The sequence below is a fragment of the Ursus maritimus genome, unplaced genomic scaffold, assembly GCF_017311325.1.
Source record: "Ursus maritimus isolate PB19 unplaced genomic scaffold, ASM1731132v1 scaffold_14, whole genome shotgun sequence".
Lineage (NCBI taxonomy): Eukaryota > Metazoa > Chordata > Mammalia > Carnivora > Ursidae > Ursus > Ursus maritimus.
The window spans coordinates 70,467,262-70,481,554 of NW_024423786.1; the positions used below are offsets into that span (position 1 = coordinate 70,467,262).

Genomic DNA, 14,293 nt, shown 5'->3' on the forward strand with positions numbered 1-14,293 from the left:
CAGCGGTCTCACAGGAACGGCAGGTGCGCGCAACCCCGCGCATGTCACTCCTGTTACTGTTACTGCTGTTATGAGGTCGGCAGTCGGTGCGTTGGGGTTACAGTGAGGACTGGGTGAGGGTTACAGTCTCCCATGGGTGCAGGAAGATGCTCCTGTGACATGGAGGCCAAGGACTGAAGGAGGTGAGGCAGTGGGAGGATGTCCGGGTGGAGAGTGCGCGGGACAGGCCTGAGGAACAGCGTGGAGGCTGTGAGCTGCAGCAGGGTGAGCATGGAGGAGCCTGGAGGTGAGAGCCGAGGGGCCCCGGACTCCGTTCACGCGGGCCTCGCAGGTGCCGGCAGAGACTGGCTTTGAGCAGAGGACGGACAGGCTCCCCTTGGCTGCCTCTGGACTGGGGTGAGGGCAGGAGCGCGGAGGCTGGCGAGGCAGCCGCCGTGCTGGTGCAGGTGGGTGATGATGGGGACTCAGGCCCTGAGGGTGGGAGAAGAGGCAGGATCGTAAATATACTCTGGAGCACAGCCTTTGGGGTGGGGCTAAGAGGGGTTGCGGATGAATCCAAGGTTTTGGGGCCGAGCTCCTGGGAGGATCGAGTGTCAGTTCTCCAAGCCGAGGAGGGAGGACGGAGAGTGCGGCTGGCGGGGGGGAGTTAGGGCGGAGACGGCCTCCAGCCCCTCCGAGGGCCCTGGGTGGGGGCCGAAGGCTGGGCCGGGGCGGTGCTCCGCCAGCCCGTCTGTCTTCTCTGTTGCAGGAGCCGCCCCCCGCGGAGCCGGCCCCGGGGGGCGAGCCAGGGCCCCCCCAGCCCCGGGATGACCTCGGCCGGCAGGGCCAACCCCTACAGTATCGTGTCATCGGAGGAGGACGGGCTACACCTGGTCACCATGTCGGGGGCCAACGGCTTCGGCAACGGCAAGGTGCACACGCGGCGCCGGTGCCGAAACCGCTTCGTCAAGAAGAACGGCCAGTGCAACATCGAGTTCGCCAACATGGATGAGAAGTCGCAGCGCTACCTGGCCGACATGTTCACCACGTGCGTGGACATCCGCTGGCGCTACATGCTGCTCATCTTCTCGCTGGCCTTCCTCGCCTCCTGGCTGCTGTTCGGTGTCATCTTCTGGGTCATCGCCGTGGCGCACGGCGACCTGGAGCCGGCCGAGGGCCGCGGCCGCACGCCCTGCGTGATGCAGGTGCACGGCTTCATGGCGGCCTTCCTCTTCTCCATCGAGACGCAGACCACCATCGGCTACGGGCTGCGCTGTGTGACGGAGGAGTGCCCGGTGGCCGTGTTCATGGTGGTGGCGCAGTCCATCGTGGGCTGCATCATCGACTCCTTCATGATCGGCGCCATCATGGCCAAGATGGCGCGGCCCAAGAAGCGGGCGCAGACGCTGCTGTTCAGCCACAACGCCGTGGTGGCGCTGCGCGACGGCAAGCTCTGCCTCATGTGGCGCGTGGGCAACCTGCGCAAGAGCCACATCGTGGAGGCCCACGTGCGGGCCCAGCTCATCAAGCCACGGGTCACTGAGGAGGGCGAGTACATCCCGCTGGACCAGATCGACATCGACGTCGGCTTCGACAAGGGCCTGGACCGCATCTTCCTCGTGTCGCCCATCACCATCCTGCACGAGATCGACGAGGCCAGCCCGCTGTTCGGCATCAGCCGGCAGGACCTGGAGACGGATGACTTCGAGATCGTGGTCATCCTGGAGGGCATGGTGGAGGCCACGGCCATGACCACACAGGCCCGCAGCTCCTACCTGGCCAACGAGATCCTGTGGGGCCACCGCTTCGAGCCCGTCCTCTTCGAGGAGAAGAACCAGTACAAGATCGACTACTCCCACTTTCACAAGACCTATGAGGTGCCCTCCACGCCCCGCTGCAGCGCCAAGGACCTGGTGGAGAACAAATTCCTGCTGCCCAGCGCCAACTCCTTCTGTTACGAGAACGAGCTGGCCTTCCTGAGCCGCGATGAGGAGGACGAGGCAGATGGCGACCAGGATGGCCGCAGCCCCCAGGCCCGGCACGACTTTGACAGACCCCAGGCCGGTGGGGGTGGCGGCCTCGAGCAGCGGCCTTACAGACGGGAGTCGGAGATCTGAGCCACCATGGGCCAAGGTGCAGCGTCCGCCCCTCCAGGGAGAGGCCCGGCGTCCCGCGAGGGCCCTGGGTTTCGGCAGAACGGGCCAGGTGCCCCGGTTGCAGACTCAGTAGCGTTTTAGATGTTTTATGTTTCTTCACAGTGGCCTGGTAAGGTTGGCGGGAGAGTGGGTGGCCAGAGTGGGCCGCCCCTGGCCTCGGAGGCCAGAAGAGCTGCAGGGGCAGGGAGGTGGCCTCTAGGGGTCCGGGTCAGGAGCCAGGGCCTTCTGCCTGGGCAGAGCGGCAGCCTGCCCGGAAGTGGCTCGACAGCCACCCAGCTTCTGCGGGTGAAGGCTGGCGGCTACAGAGCGCCCCGCTGGTTTTTAACTTGGGGAGAAACACCAGTTTGGGCTTTCTCAACCTTAGCTTGAGTAAGACTGTTTACAAAAAAAAAAAAAAATTTAACACGTGATTGACAAAATATTTAATTTGTGGGGGTTATAAAAAAAGACAGTTAGAATTGCATTGGTCTGCCGAGATGCAGGCAGTTCGATGGGGGCTCCGCGAGGTTCCCCGAGGCTGGATAGGCCTCTCCTCTGTGAAGGCCGGGTGTGCCGGGCGGGCAGTCCACACGCGCAGGCACGGGGCTCAGCCGCGGTTCCTTCGGCTCACGGCCGATTGGATGATGTTTGTGATAGAAAAACCAAGACCGTGTTAATGATCATAATAAAAGCTTTCCAGAGTCCTAGAGGTGGGGGTAGGGGCTGGGAAAAAACTAGTTTGAGCTTTTTGAGTTTGACTTTTGTACCTTAGAGATGCGTCTCAGGGCTGGATATGGGACCTGCCTGCCGTGGAGGGCCCGCTCCCCCCAGAGCTTCCTGTTTTACTTCTCTCTCCTTTTCTGCCCAGTGGCCTCCACCCCTTCCACAGTGAGGGACGCTCAGAAAATGTTGGAGTAGATGGCTCCGTGGGAAGGGAGGCCGGGTTCCCAGACGACCAGGAAGCAGATCAGCCCCATTCCCACGGGTCCCCAGTGTGAGTCGTGCCTTAGAGACCCCGGGTGGGCCAGCCCTAGTTGTTTCTGTTTTTATCAGACTCGCCCATCCTCCCAGCTGCCCCCGATTCCACCGTGAAGTCCCTGCCAGCCTGTGTGTCTCAGAGGCAGGGCTGTCCTGGCACTCTCTCCGCACCTGGGGCACTGCAGGTGGGTCCCAGCCAGGCTGTCCCGGCTGAATGGCAGAGGAATGATCTTAGAAGAGGTGTGGAAGTGTCAGCTGAGATGACTGGGAGTGGCACTTGCATCCAGGCACCCTCACCAGGAAGAATTTTGGAGCTGTTGGCTCTGCTGGCCCGGAAGCGGGCCCCTGGACCACGAGCTGCCCAACGTGGGCTTGTTCTTGGCAGAGGACACCGCTGGCAGGGATGGAGCTGGCCAGGCCCTTCCCAGGACAGCGAAGAATGTTGTCCTCTCAAATGACCAGGCCTGTAAAGAAGTCCTTAATTAGAAAGCCCATACGTGTCTCCCCAGTCTGCCCGCCTAGGCCGCTCCAACCCGTGCCCTCCAAGACAGCTAGGCACTCAGGGCTCTGGCCCAAGTGGGGAAACTGAGGCAGAGTGCAAGGTCATGCAGTGGCTGGGTGGGTCTCTGGAGGCAGGGAGAGGCCAGGGCCCCGGGGTGGGGCTCTTGCTTTACCCCTCCTACTCCACCCACCCCTGGGGCAGCTGGAGACCTGGCCTGAGGTCAGAGGCCTTGGAGGGTCTGGGCGTGAGCTATCAGTTCCCACCCACGGACACCCTGGGCCCATGCCCTGAGGGATGCCTGACTCCCAGCGTCCCGCCCAGGCCTCAAGCTCGCCCTCGTTTCTGGCTGGGATGATTCAGGCGGTGGAAGCAGCTCTTTCCTCTCAGGATCTGCTGGAGGGGCCTCTGCTCCTTCCCAGCCTGGGGCCTGGCTTCCAGCCTTGAGCCTGGCTGGCTTTCTCCATTTTAGCTCCAGGGGCGGGGTGGGGGGGGGGAGCAGGGCAAGGCTGATGTGGAAGGGCTTACCTGCCCTCCCCCACCCAGATTGTCAGGCTGAGCCGGGGAAGGATGAGGTGGCCCCGGTCACTTGGGGCTGGCATACCGGCCTGCGTTCTGCTCTGCCCAGCAGCTGGAGATCCTTCCAGAGCTGGGTGGGCCAGGCTTCCACTGCCACCATCCAGAGCAGAGCCCAGGGACTCTGGGTCCCCCAAGGCCCATGCCACCTCTGGCTCGGTGCACCTCCTCTCAGGCCTGTCCCCCTCCGAGGCCCAGGCTGGATGGTTCAGCCCCAGACCCTGCGGGAGAGCAGCCCTGAGCTACCTTTCATCTCTCGCCAAAGGCAGATGCTGCGTTTTCAAACTCTTCTGCCCTCTTTTTTTCCTTCCCTGTATTTATTTATTTATTTATTGCTTGTGCTAAAGACCAAAATAGTCTCCCTCTTTAGTGCACTTGAAACGGGAGGGTGGATGGGAGGAGCTGTGTGTGTGCAGAGCAAGGGTTCCGTCGTCCCTGGGGAGTGTGTGCTGGGGGGGGTGCCCATGTATGTGCGTGTGTGTGTGTGTGCGTGTGCGTGTGTGTGTGTACCAATCTGCTCCCACCCTCCCCTCCCAGGCACCGAGATTTCCGAGAAGTTTCTTGCCAGCCTGAACCAGGAGGGGTGGGGGTTGGAATGGGCCAAGGTCGTGGCCTCCGGTGCCCTCCTCCCTGAGACACGGAGCTGCTGATGTGGGAAAGGGGCCGTGCTGACGGTGTGTGTGTGTGAGTGTGAGTGTGTGAGCACCAAGTGTGTGGACTCCCATGTGCAGTCATCTCCTCTGTGTTCAAGCAAATGGGTGCAGTTACGGCAATCCGCACGAGCGTGTGGGTTCGCAGTTCGTGGGAGTGTCGTGCAGACGCGGGCCCACGGTGATCTCCGTGTGCGTGTGAGTCTGGGCCGATGATAGCTATATGTGGTGTGTATGTGTGTACACACACACGCATGGTTCTATGTACTTGCCCACAGGCGCGTGTGTGAGTGCGTGTTCTGTATGCGGGCATTGGTGTGATGCTTGCCGGCTGTAAGGCTGGGCACGCAGGGCTCAGGACGGACACCGGCTGTGGCCATCAGCACAGCTGAACCCCGCCGTCTGCCCTGGTCACGTCCACGCCGGAATGCGTGGAACGCGTATGCTGGCGTGAGGCTTTTGTGCATGCGGGCACGAGCTAATATCCGCACGCGTGGGTGAGCGCTTGCCTGCGGATGGCGTCTGCGCGCGTGTGTCCCCGTGAACACGCGGGCGCCTCTGGTGCATTTGTGTGGCAGCGGTGCCGGGCTCTGTGAGCAGGGCTGGTGCCCGCCTGCTGGGGGCCGTGTGTGTGGGCACGTGTGAGCGTGTGCAGGTCGCAGGGCTGTGTGCACGCGAATGTCCGTGGAAACGGTGTGTCCGCGTGCGCGCCTGCGTGTGCTGCTTGGGACGTGGTGGCCGCCCCCCCGTGCCATGCTGGTGCTGTGCCCCCCACTCCCCCCACCCCGGTCCCTGCCTGCCCGAGGGTCCCGGCGGGGCCGGGGGGCGGGAGCGGGGGCCTGATGGGAAGGAGGCCCCTGCACAGGGGTGTCTGTCCTGCGTGAGGTCACAGAATGTCACATCTATTTTAAACGGTGAAACTGGAGAATTTTCATGTTATTTTCAATACATAGCATATCTAAAGACATAGGCCACGAGACTAGACCACATTAAATGCATTTTGATCTCTTTGAGTGCCACCGTGTGGAGATGTGTGTTTGCAAATCCCTGCCTGGCATTCTTGGGCTCCCTCAGCCCACTGTGACCCGGGGCTTGGGGCCTGGGGTGGGGGGGTCCTGGTAGGAGCCCTGCAAGAGAGGACCGAGCCCCACCCGCTTGCAGACCCCAGCGCCCTCTTCCAGCAGTCCCCTGTGACCGCACACCCTCTCCCGCACAGGCCCTGGAGTGAGCCCGCCCACCCCCTCACCCTGGATGCGACACTTCCCCAGCCATGTGACCTTGGGCCACTGCCCTGTCCTCCCTGGGCCCAGGACATCCCCACTTTTCCTTCTGCAAAGATTCGGTGAGCACGTCTACACGCAGCCGTGTGCTGTGTGCAGAAGAGCAGAAGCTCTTTCCTGGGACTCCTTCCCCCGGGGAGGCCCCGCGAGCCAGCAGCCCTGGTTCTCACCACGGTGACAGGACAAAAAGTTGCGGTGGGCAGGGGGGCCCGAGGACCCCTCCTGCAGCCTGGCATGGTGATGGGGAGGAATTGGAGTGGTGTTCTCCCAGTGAGGCTGGGGCGATGAGGGCCGGAGGGCAGACAGGTGCCGCCGGCAGGGGCGAGAGCACACGCAGGGAGGAAGACACGCGAGGCCCATCTGGGGGAAAGGAGATTTCTACCCGTAGCAGGGGCTCAGTCTCTGGGGTGTCAGTGGCCTTCTGGCAGAGGCTCACGGAGAGAAAACTCTTTCCTTTCCCCCAACCAGTTCCCTCCCTGGAGAACTCCCCTGCATCAGTGAGGGACCCCAGGGAAGCTTCATTCTGCGGGATTCAGGCGATGATTCCAGACCACAGGATAAGAAGCCCAGGCAGTGGCGACCTGCGGGGATGAAGGACAGGAGGTCGGGAGGGGCTGGGGCAGGTCACGACGGCTTCCTGGAGGTTGTTCGTCTGGGTTGAACCTGGAGAACAGCAGACCCTGAAGGTGGTGAGCTTGATCTGGGGGTGGAGCTCCCTCGCCTAGCCCCGGAGCCCTCCTTGGTACCCCAATACTGAAATCGAAGCCAGCTGGGGCCCCCCCGCCCCCCGGGAACTGGTTCCACAGACAGGAATGGGGCCCCAGTCAGCGCTTGATAACCATCTAGGACTCCAGCTTGACGGCCTGGGCGCTCAGCAGCCCTGACGCGCCCCTGTCCTGCTTGTGACCCTCAGTCAGAACGCAGGCCACTCTCTTGCTTGGTGACCTGTGTCGAATTCCTTTCCCGCCGTGGCCTCCGTCGCTGTGCCTATAAAGAAAGGGGACGTTCATCATAAATGCTAGCTCACACCCTTGTGGAAAGAACGAGAGGGAGAAAGAACGTCGACTCGGCAGCCGCCTCGTGCGCACACGCAACACGAGCCCTCGAGGTGGGGCCGGCGCACGTGGAGAGAGCAGGTGCCCCCCTCCCCAGTTGCAGCAACACCAGTGTGTGCGGTGAGCCCACAGCTTGCCCGCACTTTCCTGCCTCCCCAAGGATGAGATGAGTCCAAGTTGGAATCTGCTTTAAAAAAGGTAGAAAGGGGGTGGGAGTGGGGGATTCGGTGATGACCGTTTATTAAGCGCTCACTGACTTGACGTGTGAGGTCCCTGAAGTGCCGGCTGTACCTGTTTTGGAGAAAATCAGTCCAGGGACATTAAGGGACTCTCCAGGGAGCTGGGATCCGACCCAGGCCTGGGGTCCCCCAGTGCTCCTGCGGCCTTCATTTGACCCAGACGCCACTACCCTCACAGGCACCGAACCGCTCTGGACCCCTCCTCTGCCTCCCAGGGGCCAGGGCGGGGGTTAGATTCTCGGCCAGCGGGAGGATGACAGCCCAGCCAGAGGGCCTGCCCTGGACTCAGTTTCTCCTTCCAAAAGTCCATCTCCTGCAGTGGGGTCCCCAATGACTTCGGAGGGAATCACACATGGGTTTTCCCTCAGTGTGGAAGGACCAAGATCAGAGCTGTCTGTTTGCAACCCAGGGATAGTGGGGGCTTCAAAGGATATACCCCATCCTACTACAGCCACCATCCACCCAACACCAGAATGGTCTTAAAGCCAGAATCAGGCCTTGTAACCCCACTGCCTGCAGCTCCCCCGGCTTCCTGCTACACTGAAACTAAAATCCCAAAATCCTAACTGCTTCTCCAGCTTCTGACGTCCTGTCTCATCTTGCCCTGACCTCACCCAACTCATCCTCTTCACCCTTTCCCCCTGTCCCTCTGCTCTAGGCACCCTGCCCCCTTTTAGTGCCTTGGGAACACTACATTTTTCTCCTCACCCCAGGACCTTTGCATATGCTTTCCTCTGCCCAGAGCACTTCCCCTTCAGATCTACCTCCTCATCCTTCCAACCTAAGCCTTCCCTGACCCAGTGTGAGAGAGCCACGAAGGCAGGGGCTTGTCACCTCTTTCATTCGCTGCTGGGTCTCTAGCGCCCGGCACAATATGTGCTTTTTGTGTATTTGCCTCATGGGTGGTTGGGTGGATGGAGTACAGGTCCTGTGGGCCTCCCGCGCACAGAGGGGTCCGCGGGTCTCACCAACCTACAGCCCTCACTTCTTCCACTGACCCGGCTTGGACAGAGCCTTCTGCACCAAGGAATGACAATATGGAGTGATCCCTGAGTGGTAATGGGACACACTCAGGGCGCCATGGGAGGAAAAGCAAGGGGAGGCCTGGTTAGAGGGACCGAGGTGGGTCCCCCAAGGAAGTGACATTTCCTCTGAGATCTATGGGATGAGTCGGCCTTTCCAAGTACATGAGGAGGAATTCCCAGGGAGAGGGGCTGGCACGAGCAAAGGCCCTGAGGTGGGAGACCACAAGAAGAAGCAAAAGGAAGCAGCTTGGTGGGGGCCGGGGTGGGGAGGGGCAGGGAAGACCGTGGGGGGCCTGGCCCCCATTCCTAGCCCTCAGTCTCTCTCCGGCCCATGCGGCAGCCTCGCTGCGTCTCACTCCTGGAATATCAGCCTCTGGAGAGCGGGCACTGTTGTTCCGCCTGGCTCACGGCTGTGCCCAGCACCCAGGATGTCGAGACCCGGCGCCCAGTAGGGGCTCAGTCAATCTTTGGCTCCCCCACAGCTGTGAAAGGACCACAGAAGTCAGAGGTCAGTAGAGCCTACTGTCATCCTTATCCCTGCACGAGCGGATCTCCACACTTGGGGTGTACGGACCCGCGCACAGAGGCTTTTACGGTCTTCTGTGCTATAAAATAAAATTTAATGGAGTAAAATTTCGAAATGCACGAGATAAAACTCATAGGGTCACATAGGAAACCCGTTTCATTGACATGCAGTTATCACAATACGAGCAAATACATTCGTGGTCGGCTAGCGGCCGTGTTTCCTCGCCAGGCACCCCTGACCAAGACCCCCCTTCCCCCCAGGTGGCTTCCCAGCTGCCACCTCCCTGGGGATGGGCACAGCCTCGCTGCCAGGGGCTCCCAGCAACACGAGGGGCGGGGCGATGCCCCCATTCTGCACGTGGCAGACTCCCAGGCCCCGCCACAGCTGGTCGCCTCCATCCGAAAAGGAGGAGAGCCCTGAATTTCTCTTTGGGGTGAAGCAACGCGGAGATGCACAGTCTTCACATCCAGGCGCATGTGCCCTTAACTTTATCCCCGGGCCCTTGAGGGCGTGGGGTCCCAGCTCAGGCCCCCGCAGTTTCTGTTTGGGGACCACCTTGGTGCCGGGAGGCAGGGCAGGCAAACTGTCTGCAAAGGACGTGATAGTTGATATTTCAGAAATTTGCAGGCCGTGAGGTTTGTCGGGGCTGCAGGCGCTGCCGCCGTGGGACGGAAGCCGCCATAGACAGTATAGACGCTAACGGCTTCCGATAAAATCCATTAGTTATTAGGGACTGTGCTCCAGCAAAACCTCATGTATGGACACTGACATGTGAATTTCCTATAATTTTCACATGCCATGAAATACTACTCTTCTTCTGAGTCCTTCCCCATCGTGGGGAAATGCAGGGACGGCTCTTAGCCGGGGGGCAGCGTGCTGCGAGCTGCCGGCTGCGTCGGGAGCCTCCCTCGGATGCCGCCGACCTGGGACAGGCCGGAAACTGCGGCTCTAACGCATCCCAGATAAGGCTCTGCTGTCGTGGGGTGGCCACTCCAAGAACTGCTGCTCCTTATCCTGGGAGGTGTCCTGCAGGGCCGGGGGATGGAGCCCTGGAGGTTTGGGAGTGAAACCCCCAAGCTAGGCTCTCAGCCCCCTTGCAGGGGGGGGTGATGAGGGGGCCTGCCCTTCCCTACAGCGAGGCCCCTCTGCAATGTAGGAGAGGAAAGTTCTTCTCGCTTCTGCCCTCTTAGGTTCTCTACCTGGTGCCAGGCAAATGAGACGCACAAAAGGTGAACAGGGAGAGAAACGCAAAGAGGAGTTTGCTAGCCCGCGCCCGGACGCACGCAGCGGAGAAGTCAGGGCCGAGGAACTCGAAAGGATGCTGAGAGCATCTCAGGACCGTTGTAGGGATGAGGGGCTGAGGTTCAAGGAGCAGAGGAGTGGGCCAGCGCCCGTCCTGCAGCTGACGCCAGGGTTTTGATGCCCCTTTCTCTCCTCGCGGCCCGGCCCGCTCTAGCGTCACACCCTGACCTTTTTAATCTCTAAAATTTGTTTAGCCTGACGGTGTTTCTCCCTCCCCCTGCTACTGCTCCAGGCACCGTCATCGCTTCTTGGATGACTGCTTGTCTCCTCTCTGGCCCCCAGGCCCCTGTTGCTCTTCTTCACCTGGGCAAGGCTTGAGAGTCCCCCGGCTGTGGGTCTGGGGAACTGGGCTCCCTGACCCCACGGGTCCCCTGACGCACTGCGGGGAGGATGCTCCCGCAGATGGACCATTTGGACAAAAACGGAGCAAATCGGTGACCTGGCGCCTGGTTCCATCCTCCCTGACGCTACCGGCTACAGCCCCGCCCTGGGCCACGTCCACAGTCTGACTTCAAGCAATGATGCTTTCTTACGGCCCGGAGAGCTGGGCCGGCCCAGGTGCCACAGAGCTCTTTCTTTTCCTTCCTGAATCAATGCTGAGATCATTGCTGAGGCCTGGGGCCATTCTTACTCCTGGCTGAGGCTTGGTACAGAGGTTGGGCTGGAATTCTGAGATGGCAGCTTTGGGCCAGGACCGGGCTCCAGGCCAGGCTCTGGAGCAGTCCAGTTGCACAGGTGGTGTATGACACAAACCCAGCTATTCACAACAGGTACAACCATGCGACCTCTGAGGCCTTTTACCTCTCCTCGCTGCCTCGGGGCTCCGGAAGACGCTGCCCAGGGGCTCGATGAGGTGGGGTCTGCAACACACATACAGGATGGCGGTGGGGGGGACACAGATGGGGGCCGCTCCTGCAGGTGCCAACGACTTGTCTGGTGAACTCACGGACTAGCTAGAAAATGTTTGAAAGGGTTTGAAAGGTGGTGCAGCCTCCTACCAGGGCACAGACCCACAGACGCGTGCGCACACACACGCACACACACACACAGACATATGAGTGCGACTGGAATATTACGCGGCCACAGCAAGAACAGCCCCGATGCATGGAACAATCCGGAAGAATCGCACAGTGACAATGTCGAACAGAACGATCCAGACACAAAAGGACGCATGCTGTTTAAGTCCGTCCGTACGGAATTCCAGAGTGAGCATTAATCTAGGGAGCTAGACATCAGGATGCTGGTTTCCCACGGGAGCAGGCAGTGACTGACTTTCCTGCAGGAGCAGGCGGCTGGATTGGGCTCGGACAACAGGCACTTCCTGGATCGGGGGGAAGGGTCTGACAGGGGGAGGCCCCGTGTCTATGTGTCCTGCCTGGCAGAGAGGGGGTTTCACAGTTGAAGTTTGGAGGTGAATGACTTGCCCTTGTTGCTGGCCACTGCTGGGGGCAGAGCCTGCAAGGGGCAGGCAGAGAGAGGCCAGGAGGCTGGAGGATGGGTGGGCTGCGCTGGCTGCGGGCGGAGGACAGGAAGCTGGTGGTCAGAGGGGTGAGTTGGGAGGGACGTGCTCTGGTGAGCCCCTCACAGAGCCCCACACAGAGGGACACATGACACACAAGACCCTCACTGTTCAGAGACACGGACAGGCTGCTTGCCATGGGCTCTGGCCCTCCCAGGAATGGCTCGGCACAAACAGACGCCTCCACCCCTACCCCCAGCCGCTCAGAACCAGGCCCCACTTGCCCCGTCCCCTTGGAAGAAGAGCTGGGCTCAGCTGCGGGGGCCGGACGGGCAGGTGATGAAAGGTGCGTTAATGAACTCTGCTAAACAGCCTTGTTTGGGGTGGGGGGGGGGTGGTCAGTGAGCCCCGCTTCTCCCAGAATGGGGCCCCTGGATCCCAGTTCTGAGACAAGTGCCCCAAATGACCATGAGGCCCCCACCCATGCAGTTCCAATCATAGAAGATGGATGGGGCTGGGGTCATTTCTTGAACCTTCTGCTACCTCTGTCCCTCTGTCTGTCCAGCGAGGAGGCCCCATGGAGCAGCAGGAAAGGTCAGGTGGTGGTGACCTCTCCCCAGGACCCTGTCAGAGGCAGGGCCGGTGCAGTGCGGCCTTCGTTCACTCGGCGCATGGGTGCTCCCTCTGTGCCTGGCCTAAGAGGCGATAAATGCCAAAAGGAGGCTGCAAAGCACAGGGGAGAGGACCCTTGGAGAGGTGACCCTCACACCTGTCCTGAAATCGTCCAGAGCGTGTGAATGGGCTCTAAAGTCCAACTCCCGGGGCACGACCTGGCTTTACGTCTCCCTAATCCTGTGCCCCCAGCCCAGTGAGCTAATTTCTTTGTGCCTCAGTTTTCTCCCCTGTAAAAGGGGGCCGATAATCACAAAGCAGTGTGAGGAGGAAATGAGTACGAACCAGCAGCACGCGGAGAGGCCACATGGGCCCTCTCTCCATCGCCACTGTCTGGGGGTGAGCACCCGCGGTGCGGGCCACCTTGCACTGGGGCTCCATGTGGAGGAGCAGAAGGAGGCAAGGGTGGCCGGACCAGCGACAGCAAAGGGACAGAGTTGGAACAGGAGGAGGGACAGGCTGGGGTGGGGTCTGCCGATGGGGTCCAGGTGTGGGGAGCAAGAAAGGCCTGAGAAATGGGTGTCTTCTTAAGAAGATCACTCCAGCTGCCATGGAGGAAGTGGCACAGAGCGGCCGGGGTGGTGGCGGGCACAGAGGAGGGGACTTGGGCCAGGCTTAGGAGGCTGCCTGGTGGTTGGGCTGAGGGGCCCGTGGGGACACGGAGGCATCAGCTGACGCTGTGGATTTTGGTGTGAGCCGCCAGGTGGACGGGGAAGAGCAGGGGGAGGCGGCTTGCACCAGAGGGATGGCATCCCTGGGCATCTGGAGATGCAGCAGATGGCACGGCCACGTCGGAAGGCAGGTTGGCAGTTTCTCATGATGTTACACATACACTTAAGACCAGAGCCAGCCACTCCTCTTGAACACGCTGCTCGAGAGAAACGAAAACTCATTTCCACACAAAGACCTAACAGCTTTAGTTGTAATTGCCAAAACCAGGAAGGCACCCAAATGTCTCTCACCTGTCCTGAGGGACGGTGCCGCGGCCTGTCCCCGTGACGGAACCGTCCTGAGCAACGAGAGGGAACAGCTGCTGATCCGCGGTGTGACGTGAGGCATCCCGAAGGCTCGCTGCTGAGCGACGAAGTCAGACTCCGAAGGATCCTACGTACGTGGCATTCCAGAACAGCCCAGGCTACAGGGATGGGGAGCACGGCAGTGGTTGCCAGCGCCCGGGGGAGGGGAGCGTGTCAAGGAGGCAGGGCTCCAGCGGGATGGGAGACGACTTTGAGGGGTGACGAAATGCTGTCTATCCAGATTTGACGATGGCCCCAGATATGCACATTTCGTCACGGCTCGCGGGACCCCTCACAACGAAGGATGGATGTAGGTCAATTATACCTTATTACAAAAAATAAAGGGGAAGAAAAAGCAGTCACCAACACAACTTGTGCACAGACACGTCCATGTGTCGGATTTCGGAGAAGAGAGCAGGTTAGAAGGTCGGGACTGGGGACTGACCGGCGCGTGGCTGGGATCGAGGGCTCACGAGACGCCGGAGACATGGGCGATGCAGCAGGACGTGGTGGGAGAGAGCGTGGCGCTGAGAATGGCGGGGCTTCCGCTGCACAGTCGCCATCGTTGTGCCCCAAAGTTGGGAGAGGTGGTGCTGCCCGGGCTTCCTCCCCTGACCCCTGAGGTGAGGCTTCAGGAGCAAAATGGGCCCCGGTCACCTCGGCCAGGGCCAGGACCCTCCAGGACGTCTGGGCTTCTGGGAAGAGAGACCAAGGAGCAGGGGCTCCCCTCTAGCCTAGAGTCCCCCAGGACACTTCAAAAGGGACTAAAAGTCAGGGGTGACCTATAATTGATCCAAGTCCAGACCCTTTTACAAATGGAGAGAGGCATCATTACTAATAATTACAGGGGGCACATAGTAAAATGGGGTGGTTTTGGGCGGACCAGCTGGATCCCACACAGA

General features: G+C 60.7%; 1 protein-coding gene across 1 annotated transcript in view; it reads left to right on the plus strand.

Moving 5' to 3' along the window:
• LOC121102629 (ATP-sensitive inward rectifier potassium channel 12) overlaps positions 1–5,830 on the plus strand; it is a 16,079-nt gene extending 10,249 nt beyond the window's left edge. Inside the window, exon 3 of the mRNA XM_040630179.1 lies at positions 749–5,830. Coding sequence (XP_040486113.1) covers positions 807–2,096 — 1,290 coding nt within the window. The 5' untranslated portion in view covers positions 749–806 and the 3' untranslated portion in view covers positions 2,097–5,830. The remainder of the gene's footprint in view (positions 1–748) is intronic.
• Positions 5,831–14,293: the final 8,463 nt, after the last annotated feature.